This window comes from Thunnus albacares, chromosome 12 (assembly GCF_914725855.1).
Source record: "Thunnus albacares chromosome 12, fThuAlb1.1, whole genome shotgun sequence".
In the NCBI taxonomy this organism is placed as follows: Eukaryota; Metazoa; Chordata; class Actinopteri; order Scombriformes; family Scombridae; genus Thunnus; species Thunnus albacares.
In genome coordinates, this window is record NC_058117.1 from 13,884,977 (window position 1) to 13,897,529 (window position 12,553).

The 12,553-nt window shown below is 39.8% G+C and overlaps 1 protein-coding gene across 1 annotated transcript; it reads right to left on the reverse strand.

Moving 5' to 3' along the window:
• Positions 1-3,479: 3,479 nt before the first annotated feature.
• On the reverse strand, positions 3,480-8,830 carry LOC122994125 (E3 ubiquitin-protein ligase RNF186-like). The gene has a single exon (XM_044368641.1). It carries the CDS (start codon positions 7,063-7,065, stop codon positions 6,439-6,441), a length of 627 nt encoding a protein of 208 aa, XP_044224576.1. The 5' UTR covers positions 7,066-8,830; the 3' UTR covers positions 3,480-6,438.
• Positions 8,831-12,553: the final 3,723 nt, after the last annotated feature.

The window sequence follows — 12,553 nt, forward strand, 5'->3', positions numbered from 1 at the left end:
AATAATTTGTTCTATTATGGGTTTTCGGCTTAACTGGGCATTTTTTACGTTTAATGGCATTTTAGTGCTGTAAAACGGGACATTTTATCGCATTTTAGCCTTTTAACCAAAACCATGATCTTTCCCTAATCATACCCAAGTGGTTTGTGTGCCTAAATCTAACCATTTTAAATCAAACCATGGGAAGGATTAGAGTATTACCTGCAAGCAAAAACATTCCTCCATTTTGAAATAATTTGAATTTGATCACGTGATCTTGTGCAGTGAATGCCAATGCGCAGGAATAATAATTGCCTACCAACCATAGGTACCAACAATCGCCACTCCCTTAATGACACGACTGACCAGGTAACCTGCCGGTTCATTTCACAGGTTTGGATTTCCGACTGTACAGTATGGTTTCCTGAACAGGTGGCTTCTTTTAATTAAATATAGAGTAAAAACTAAACAGGGAGAGATCAAATTGAAACTGACAAGTTATTGTGTTTAGTTCATGCTACTAAGAAGGCCTATAGGTAATTATGTGTAATGCATGTAGGTCTGTGTGGGACTACTGTTGCAGACAGTCTGCACCAACAAGACCTGCCTTTTCCCTAATCACTCACATAAAACATGGTATGAAAGTTTTATTAGATAATTTAATCACCAACTCTAGCTTTCCCCGATTTGTGGCCTAGTCTGCCCTAACCATTAGCCTACTAACTATAGTCAGGCTAAACCTGAAATAGGCTAACTGAAATTGAGCTATGGCCCATGAGATTCTGTTTCTTTATTTGGCATGTTATTCATATATAGGCTGTAATCAGCCACAAGGATCTGAAGTGAGGGGGGGGGGGGGGCACCTCTGCTGGTTGACTTTCTTCCTCAAAAGCAGGAAAAAAAGTGTCGCACACTCTGGCGCCATGGGTAATTTCTCTTTTATTTTTATGACGTTTTGGCCCTCAGGCCTTCTTCAAGATCAACAGTCATAGTAGGACACAGGCACTACTATGTTCTCCTCTTCAATCAGTACTAACCCAGCCTACTTTAGCACCTATCCCTGAGGGCAACTGTTGCTGTGATTGTTGTAGACAGTGTAACTATACTTACCGTTGTAAGAGTTTTAAAATTCCCCACAAAGGTAAATAGATCCCTATAAAATGTGTTATTTCATGTCACACTAAGTCGGACATTTATCTTATCACTTGCCCTTGTGGTAAGTCATATGTTGGAAAGACAAGTAGAGCACTGAAAACTCAAGTTGCTGAACATAGAAGTACCATTAGATGCAAAAACACGAATTATCCAGTAGCAGCACATTTTGTTGAATTTAATCATCCTGTTTCCTCTCTAAGATATATTGGTATTGAGAAAGTATCACTCCCTCCAAAAGGAAGTAACTTGGATGTTTTACTTTCCGGGAGGGGAACACTATTGGATCCACTGTCTGAGAACCCTATCACCCCATGGATTAAATATAGATTATGACTTGACGTGTTTTCTGTAATTTACCTCTATTTATTACATATTTAGATTAAGTTGTTTATGATGTTCATCCAGAGCTGAGGTTTAACTTTTTCTGTATATTTATTAGAAACCTATTCAAAATGAATGTAATTTTTAACATATTTGAATATGCTTTACCAAAAGGATTGGTATGTAAACTTTAAATCTCTATATGTGATATGAAACATGATGGGGTTTTTTTGTTTTGTTTTGTTTTTGTCACTTTATTTGAAGGGCATTGATTGGCTGTAGTTCCTGTCACTATGTGTTAAAAGTCTTGATCTGCTGAAGGCCTTTTGATTGTTTTTCTCACCCTCATGATGGAACATGATTATCTAATCACCATCAGCTGTACTACAAGGGTGTGGCCTATACAACATAGCAGTGCCTGTGTCCTACTATGATTGTAGATCTTGAAGAAGGCCTGAGGGCTGAAATGTCATCAAAATAAAAGAGAAATACATATGGAACCAGAGTGTGTGACACTTTTTTCCTGCTTTTAAATCTGCTTCCACTGATCAGCACCTCAATACAACCTGTGGTGTGTGTTACTTTTCCACTATATATTGGCTTTTCCCAAACAACAACAAACTGCGTTATCAATTTTAACCTATACTGACCTACCTATCTTTACAAGAGTTACAAAGTATTTTATCAGAAATGAAAAGGTAACAAATGATGAAAAAGAATGTAAAGACTATTCCCAGAAGTGTTCACCAAATTGGTCAAAAAAACTAGTTTAGGCTATTTAAATACTTAAAACATACACAGACCATACAGACCACAGAGGAAATATAAAAATCATACAATCAAAACTCCATTTATAATTTTAATGCACATCAGAGTAACACGATAAGACCTGTTGTTATGGCAAGTCAAAAACCCAGTATAATCTAAACTTTAACTCAACAAGACAATCAGTCAAATCTTGATCAAATCTTTAGTCAGATAATATAATAAAGCCAAAGACAGTTTCCTCACTCAGGCCCCAAACCACATAATGGAAGCCTTATGTATGACTCAGTGTCTTAAGAGCAGCCAGCCAATGGATATAGTAAGAGAAATAGCTTTTTTTGATAATGATAATGGACATCCTCAACTTGTTTTATTATACCATACCACAATTGATTATAATAAAAAAGTTGTAATCAGTTTCACTCACTCAGGGCATGCAGGGAGTGTGTGGTTACAATCGTCGATTTCTGAATAATATTCTTGTATAGTAGAAAAATATAGGAATGTGGTGATAACTCCCCATTTGGATAGTTTTCTGGTGAAGTTGTGAGTTTGAGTGTTGTAAAAGTCTGTCTCACCACTATTTTGGGGCTTTTATTCAGAGAATGTCAGAAGATAAGAGAGAGGAGCTGAGACACTTTGGGGAGGACACGCTAAAGCAGCTGGTTTCACAGAGGACATAGGCAGTCAATAGATAGAAAGATAAGTATAGATAGATAGAAAGATAGATAGATAGATAAATAGTAAACAGTCCTGTCCTTCTACTGAAATCATCCGACAGTCAGAGTTAATTAGTCATAGTACTACTGTTGAAAATCAAATATTCTGGTCCTATGACCCAGGTCACAAACTAACGGCCATTTAAAACAGACATCACTGAACCAATGACAGCATGTCAACTGTTTGCTTGTTCAGGTTATAAACACCAAAGGAAGTGGCTTCAAAGAACCCCAGATGACTGGATGGTAGTTGGTATTAAAGCTCCCATACCCATCATTACACAGTACATACTTCAAATTGTGTGTTTTGGCCACTCTTCTATAATGTTTATGGCTGCACATGTGAAGGACATGTGAAAACAAATTCTATTGGTTCTGTACTGTATAACTGAACTAGTTCATTTTGCTGCATATAGTCACAACTGGGGGCAACATTTTTTTAAAGTATGAGTTGATTTTATATAAAATTTGTTATTTTTCATAATTTTATAATTTACACAGGAAGTTTTTTTTTTTATTTTATCTTTCTCTCTGCTGCATTCTCCCTTTTACACATCAGAGGGAGTCAGTGTGCATTTCTTTTATGAAGGTTTTACACTGCACTGGTCTCTCATAATGCTGTTTGTTTCAACTTGACAGAGAGAAGATCCAACAGTATCTGATTGTGAGTGTTTAGGACAGAGAGAAGTCTTCTTTGACATCTGAAGCGGCACATGATGAAAGTGAAATCACTAGGTAAGCTGTGTTTGACACTTTGACCCCGGACATTGATCCCTTCTCACAGGTCTTAAGAGTGTTTGCATGCTTGTTAGGCCATATGTCTGTACACACATATTCTGTCAAATACATGCGGACAAACACACAAATTCATGTCTTGTCCTCCACATACACACACATGCTGGGGCACATACGCACAAGCATGTGATCACATGATGAGCGTGTGCGTACAGAGTGGTGATAATCGCTCTCCTCGGGCTATGTCTTTGAGGTCATCTTGATGGGACAGATGTTACGAGCAAAAGGAACACTTTCATCTCCCCTGTGAAATACGTGTGTCCAATCTGATAATGACACAAAGACACACTTTGCACACACTTAAGCAACATCTCAAAGCAAGACGCAGGAAGAGAGGAAATGTATCCTGGAACTGTCTGTTTCTGAGTGACCCCGTCTTCCTTGACACAGTGCACAATGGCTAATGGCTGCTCCTTTGGGAAACACCTCTGACAACCACTGACATGTGTCATGTGACTATGCACTTAATGATATGTTTCCTTTAAATTCTTGCTACTCTCCAAGAGACTCAAACAAGATTGACAAGACAGAAAATTAAAAAAAGCTTAAATGAAATATTTGTGCTTTTGAAAAAGCTGTCATGATAAGCCCTCACTGTTACATTCCAATCTTTGAAGGTGAAACAGGTAAACTAATAACTTTTTGAGCCCCTTACTGATTATGAAGCCCCTTGACGTCCAATTGGACTCGTGGGGAAGAGGGGGGAAGGGGTTGTGTGGGGATTAGGGAACAAAAGGATCCTTCTCTGTCATCAAAGAGGATCTGCTCCTAACTCATCCCCTGCTCTGTGGCGACAGCTTTTTATTTTTCAGGAGAGGGAGTGACGGCTGGAGGGAGGAGGGAGGAGGGAGGGAGGGATATAGTAGGAGAGTTTGATGGTGGGGATGCAGATTTCAAAGTAATCTTTAACTTTAAGCCCTGCAGTCCCTCTGAAATGAAGCTCTCTGCCCCAGACACAGTGTTGCCTGTGGCTCCCAGTGGAAGCCTGCCACCCCTCCTTTTTTCTCAAGCTTTTGTCACGGTGGCATTTAAGTGGCATTACTCACCAACTGGATGACCAAATGAAGGAGTCCCTTTGAGAGACCTGAAAGAGATGGATTTTAACTCCTGAGACCAGTGTCGCCTCTTGAAACAACAATAAGTCGAGATAAATGCCTACTGTGTTATTTGGATTCAGTTGATTCCTAAACCAAAAGTAGACATCTTTGTGAATCATGATCTAATAACCCAAACCCAGTAAAGTGACTGCTGCAATTTCATTTTCATATCCCCTTAAATATAGGAAATGATAGGTGAGAAGTATTGTTTCTTATTTTTATGAACCAAATCCACAAAAAAAAGTCAATTAAGCACTCTTTTATTGCATGCTTCCCTGTAACCTAACACCTTTGAGAGTGATCTGGGCGTGGACCAAGTCATTAGTGGAAGTTTATATCTTCTTGCAGTTTATATGACTTGGGAAAGCAAACCTAAGCCCATCAGATGATTTAAGACCCCTAGGAGGTCATCTACACTTCCATTGTCTCACTGCTTTACAACACTACTTATTTTGGCCCCCCTACCCCAAAGTTATTTCTCTCATCTTGTGAAGGCTCATGTCCCCTCAGGGTCATTGGCCTGGGATCCCCTGCTGACTCGGTCCACCACGGGGAGTCAGTGTAATCACACAGGGGTAGTTATGGCATAAGCAGGTTCTGTCACTGGCACAATAGGTCTTGTTGTTAGAAACGGTGGTGGAGCAAGAAGATCATAATAAATCAGTCACATACCAAGAGCTTGACACGTATACATACACATGCATGGACACTTATTCGTGCAGTGGCCTCCAAGCGCCTTATGAAACTTGGCAAATATTCAATGCAGCAAACAGGTGTGGGAGGAGAGTAGGGGGAGCTGTTGTAATGAGCAATCTTATTATTCCAGTCAGTGTCTGCTAATGTTTCCATTAACAAGACAAAGTTGAAGTGCTCTTTTGGGGATCTTTAACCCTTATATGTAAGCATTTGTCATAGCATAACATGCCTCCACATACAGCATCACATTTTGACTTTACTCACACAAGTGCAAAAATGAAGAGTTGCATACAAAAGGTACATTCTGTGAAGGCAACACAAACAGTATGCAGTACTGAAGCTTCACACATACTGTAGATCTACTCATCCAAACTCATGTAGTTGACTTTAGATGATGTCGCTGAAATGTTTTGTGGACCACATAGTATACCATCATCATCATCATCAAGTTTTGCATGAGTCAGGATGCTCATAGTCATCCAATTTTAAAAAAGTGGAGCATAGAGCTGTGCAAAAAGTTGCTATATAGATAAATATAAATTAACCTGAGAAGGCAAATTAACCTCAAATGCCTCACTGTGATTTTCACAGAGGCTCTCAGAAACTGCTCTGACTTAACTGAAACTGGTCACACATTGCCAATCTAAAGCTTTAAATGTTCTGTATTTCATTTATTGGATACTACTACAGCCATCATTTATTGCTGAAGAAAGCAGCCGATAGATAGTCGAAAGCTCATTATGATGTGATCAGTTCGGTCAGAGTCTGTACAGTCATTCAACTATGCTCACAGACACTGGCTAAGGCATCTATAAAGATGTCTAGTCTAAGCACATTGGAATAAATAAAGAGATTTCCATTTTATTACACTGACCAGGCTAAGTTTATGTATCCCAGCTGCAGGCAGAGCGTTACGTTATATTAGAGTTGAGGGAACTGAAATGGCTTGCTTCTGTTTCAGGCCGGTAATTCAACATGCACATTAACCAAGTGAGGATGAGCGAGAACAGGGCGAGGACGCTGGCAACAAGCAGGCAGACATGGCCGACGGTGTTATTGAAGTTATGTACAAAGATGAGGCCCAGAAATAACAGCACCACCGTGGACAAGAAGGAGAAGATGGCGCACACACAAACCGTCGTAAACGCAACATGTTTGCAAGTCTGACAGCTGCCGTTGCTCTCCTGGGAGGTCGCAGAGGAGACGGTTGGACCTGTCTGGTCCTCTGTGTCTGGTGCGTTCACATGCTTAATCAGCGGGAGCGCCTGGGTCAGTGAGGTGTTGTCGGGGAGGTTGTGAACCAGATATTCCGGCACAGGGGTACGGTGCCGACACACAGGACAATCGATTCTCCATCCTCGACCCTCCCGGGAGTGCAGAGTTTCGAGGCACACCCGGCAGAAAGTGTGGGAGCAGCCCAGCAGTTTGGGAGTGTGACACCCCAAATCGAAGTAGTTGTAGCATATTTTACACTCGTACTCCTCGATGGGAAACGAGTCGGCGTTACAGTCGCCTCCCGTTTTGACAGTCTCCGCCATGTTCCGTCTAATAAAGCGAGAAAAAAAAGCTTTATTTCTTTATACTGTCCATTTACACCGACGATCACATCTTCCCGAGCATACAGAGGAACATTTCCGGAGGACACAATGCCCGGATGGCAATAACACGCTGTTAAGTGAGAAAGATTCACTCTCTGCAATGCCCGGTATGAGTCAGCTGCCGTGGCTCCATCCGGTCGTCGTGATCACAGACCTGTTGTATAACCGGCCCGGGGGAAAACCCGTGGACACGATCAGATTACCAGAACTAAAAACCCCGTTTACCACAAAACTCCAGACTTGTTCGCATGATTTTACCCAATTTCTTCTCTGTCACCTGGTTGATTTGTCACAAGTGTGGATCATGTGTTTAAGGTGGATTTAATAGGCCTATTTAAGCGTATAATTGTAATGTGGCGCCCGCAGCGACAGAGAGTACCGTGTCTCTGTCTGTCTCTGCTCTTCAGCACCACAGGCAGTGGACAGCGCCGAGCAGCGCGGTGACACCTGCAGCTGCAGCTCAGCACCGACATCACTGTGGGAAATAAATCTTCCCAGACTAAAGCCATAAAGACTCTTTATGAAGGTGATGAAAGTTGCTCAAAACGTCTTTAGATGCGACCATATTTGAGTTAAAACGCGACTCTTCGTTTTGAAGCAACTCCAGATAGTTTAGTCTATCTTGTCTTTCACTTCAAACACCATATGTTTGCCCCTTTTGACAGCCAGTGCAAGCCATGGCTCACATACACCTGTGTAGTGTCATACAGGTGCGTGTGGTCTGTATATTCTGTCCACTCCACTGATGTGTATAGTCCAAATAAGCCACGATCACGTTACGTGTGAATATGGCGTTGAGGACTTTAAAACATATTTTAAACAATTAATTTCCCTGATGGAAAATCAATCCACATGGGAGATCAAATAGTTGTAGACATACTCTCATTTTTGATTGATTGCTTAGGTTTAAACTCCTGTCTGCTACACAGAAAATATGCCGTGCAGCCTTATAAGTGAGTTATGTTAGATTAAAGAATTAATTTAGTAGAGTACTCGTAGCATCATGATAGCACACAGATCAATTGAAAGAAATGTCTTCATAAACTTTAGGGAAGTTTACCAAAATGTCAGGTTACATCAGTATTCCTCAAACAGAGCTCGGTGGGTTTCTAGACAGCGTCTATACAGTGTGTGCTGTAGACTCTGTGGAGTCCACATACTGTATACATTGAGCTAGCATGTGCCCTCTTGTGGCTGAATTTATGCATGCATGTTTAGCAGTAATGCACACTGTATGTATGCAGGGTTTGGTAGCAGCATATCACGTCTAACTGGATTACAGTTACATGCAATTACATGCAAATTAATTACATAGCAACAATATGGTAACTGTAATGAGTTACAGTTATTAAGGAAAACAGAGTAATCAGATTAAAGATGCTTTTTCAGCTACTTTTTGGATTAGACCTGCTCCAAACATGGTGTAGAGGTGAAAAGACTGGTGGTGACAGCTGGTGACATAGAGGACACATGTTAAAACATTCAATGTTAATCATGGAATGCATGATGTTTGTTGTCGTACTCTTATAATCTGCACATTTCAAGTAAAATATTTAATGATTAAATATGATCAGGTATGGAAATCCATAGGATGCCGTAGGATGGGATATGTTTGATCAAGTAAAGGAAAATATAGCCAGGATGGCAACATTTTTAAAAAAACTGACTAAAATGTTTTCAACCATGGTCTAAAATTGATATGATTATTTATTTGTTTTGTATTGTTATGCATGTATGTTATATTTTAATATAAATAAACAAGAAAAAACTATGAACACTATGAGATCTGAGAACATTTACTTGTAAAATGATGACAGTAAGAAATAAATGTCAACATTTATTTCATAAAGAGCTGGATTGTATCATACATATGTTGTGATTTCAAAGCAAAAACACCACTTTAGCGGATCCCTGCAGAATTTCCACTCCACCTATCATTATGTTGTCACTGTTGCAAACTCAGTCATTGCAAATTATAGATGTTTTTCACTTTACAAGATATTCCTCTGGGTATGACTCACAGATCCGAAATATATCATGTGATGAAGTAGGAAATCCACTCGAAGGTGTTGTTGCAACACCAGATAACGTGTCTTTCTTCCCTTCTCACACACACACACACACACACACACACACACACACACACACACACACACACACACACCTGAAGTAAAGGCATAATGTATTGCAGGACAGATAAGAATCTTACTGGAGATAACACTGCACGTTCATCATGGGACCGTAAACTATTAGCTCTCAGTTCAAATCCTCATTTGCAGAACTAGTAAAATAAAGCCTGCATGACCAGAGGCTGTCTGGTTAACAAACGCTCCGCTTCTCTTCTTCTTTTCTCTCGCTCACCTGTGTTCACCTTGTGGCTCTTTGTCATGATAATCGCTCTCAGTTTGAGCTCCTACTGGAAGGCGTTGCGGATCACATGTATTTGATAACATTAAACACATCAGAAACACAGTGCCTCTTTTGGAAGCGTGTTGTACCAGTAACATCCCAAGGCTACTAATCAGAGAGCGGATTTCCTTATTCTGAAGATGCAACGTTTTTTCTGAGATTCTAATCTGTTTCTCCTAATTTCAAACAATGTGCGGCTCTTTAGTCTTTGTTATGCAAAGATCTGTTGAAATCACTGAGCTTCTGCAGGTTGCAGAAATAAAGACAAAACATCAAACATAACCGATGATATGTAAGAAATAAGAACAGATACGGTGCAATTATTTCTGAAGGGGCATTATAACCACACTCGAGTACAGTGTTGACATTATAGGAAAAAAAAGTATGTTGCATTAAGGATTATAACTTAAGAGACCAGGAAATACACAAGCACAAGAATAAAAACCTGTTGAATGAAGACTTTATTTCAGTGGATGACTCAGAGACCGCACACTGGCCTCAACTTTTCTGTTTCTTTTTTCTTTCCTTTTCTTTTTTTTTTTTTAGGAACTGTGTCTGCATAACATGTGGCTAAGAAATAGTATCCAGCACTATTTCCAAATCTGTGTTTAAAATATTGCAAAGGAAGAATTGGCAGTAGTACTTTTACTGTGTGCCAAAACCTCAACTATAATTACCTCATAGGGAGACTGCAGTATAGAAACTGATATTGTGGCGCATTATTCGAAATTCCCTCACAGCAGTGGCATTGTTCTCTGAGGACTAATACAATTAAAGAACACGCTGTTTTACAGCTGACAGTCGTTTTAACATACTCAAACCTCTACATAAATCCAACCAATAATCCAGATGAGGGTCATCAATGTATCTATCACTCTGCTTGTTGCAGTAGAGCTCTTACTTGCCTCTGCTACACAGTTACAGTATGTCTTTTACAGTAAGGAATGCATGACTGACTATTTTAATTTTGAGAATGAGTTGAAGCTTGTTACTTGAGCATTTGACTCTCTCTCTCTCTTTCTCTCTCTCTGTGTGTGTGTATGTGTGTATGCATGGTCAGATAATCACTGTGATAATTTGATTGCTTCTAAACGTCTATATTTGATCTGACGGTGTTGCGTTAATCCTGAATACTGAGCAGTATTGTACAGTAAGTCGCAGTGGAGAGAATGGGGATTTTTTCCAGTAGTCTAAATAGGCCTTAGTCTGACGCAGTGTAAGGCCTGCTTATTGCTGTAGTGCCACAGCCAAGATCACAACTGCCTACAGGCTATTAGGCTATTAGACTAACTTTATCTTTGAGAGAGGCAGAGCAAATTATTGTGTTTTTTTTCATGTGTACGGTTTCAGAAATATAGCCCTGAAAGCCCCTGGCTTATTCTACGCGTATGTCTAGTAAATGCAACACACAATTTTCTTTTCGGGGGCCATTTTGTTCTTTATTTTTTATGCATTTTGTGCACCACCACAGCACATTTCTGACTCAGCTTACCCCTCTAATTGATTTGACATGGTAGATCCAATGTCCTTTTCATGATAGTCAGACTTTAGTATGATAACTTTCTTTCTCTCTCTCCCCCTCCTCATTCCTTCTTTTATGGACATATAATGTTTCCACGTGTTCTGTGTCCACTGCATCATTTTTTTTTCGACATAAAGTGCAAGTCTTATAGGAGGAATAAAAATATATTGGCCTGCATGCTGTGGGATACTGCTGCAATGAAAGAGACACTCTCCTGCTGTACAGTTGGGATATATTATAGTAAAACATGGATAAGTAATTGTCATCTTACATCCTCAGTGCTCCATCACTATCTGGTGTGTTTTTCCTTTTCTTTTAAGCAAACAAAAATCTGTCACACCAGTAGCTCCACCGAAACAGCTGGCTTTGCTTATTCATATTTTCACATTGAAGGCTCAATTCATTTGGTGAACACAAGGTTGTGACAAGCGTATTTTCTGGATCATTGTTATGTTTAGACAATAATGCTCCGCAAGTATTCATCAATTATTAATCAGTTAATCAGCTCGCAGAACGTCAGCTTTGATGATGCATCGGTTTGTCTCGTAGAGGTCATGACCAGCCAGTCATTCACAGAGATTTAGGCCTCTACACTCCATCAGCCAGTAGGCTATATGGTCTTATTCCTGAGGGAGAAGGAAAAAATGCATCGGTCTATTAAACACGCCTAATTATCATAATTATCACAACTCTACAAGGCTTCAGAAAAGTCAAATGATCCCTCATGTGGCTCTGTGTGTCCATAATCGACCATTTGCACGGATGTGTTACACTGCCGTGTGGCTCAACCACGGGGCCGCGCAGCACCCATTGTTAAATTAGTGCGACTATTTGATGGCCGTGGAGCTTTTTTTTTGCGTGGGGTGTGGTGAAAAAGAAATAGATCCTCCTCTCCACGCTGAGAATCTCCCGCATGCATACCATATTTCTACTCTGGCCTACATTGACTGTGTGGTCTGATGGAGCAAAAAAAGAAACAACAAAAAAAACTCACTCACTAACTTCTACTGCCTGTTGCGGTTAATATTTCCATCTATACTCTGGTGATCAATGTATAAAAAAAGGCACTACTACACTACAAGTCTTTACTGTACAGTTGTAATAGCATATATAGTATAAAGAAAGCCTGATAGCCAACAAATTAATATAAAAAGAAAAAAATTAAGAAAGATATAAACCATCTTTTAGGTTGTAGAAAGCTTTTTTTATAGTGATGCATTCACTCACAGCATGCGTGGCTCCACTGGGAGCTGAACCCCGCAGAGCTCTGCTGCTATTTCCATAAATATTACAACTGCTGCTATAATAACAGCTGGGCTAGGCTAGAAGTGTTGATAATGATGTAATGTTGGTAGTTAATAGCAATGAATTAGTTATTTCTATTAGTAACAGTAATAGTTAAAGGATTTAGATGATAAGAAGAATACAGTTAGTGTGGGCCTTGAGTTATATCTTTGTATTATTATCACCTGTTGCAGGCTGATATGCAGAGTCGCG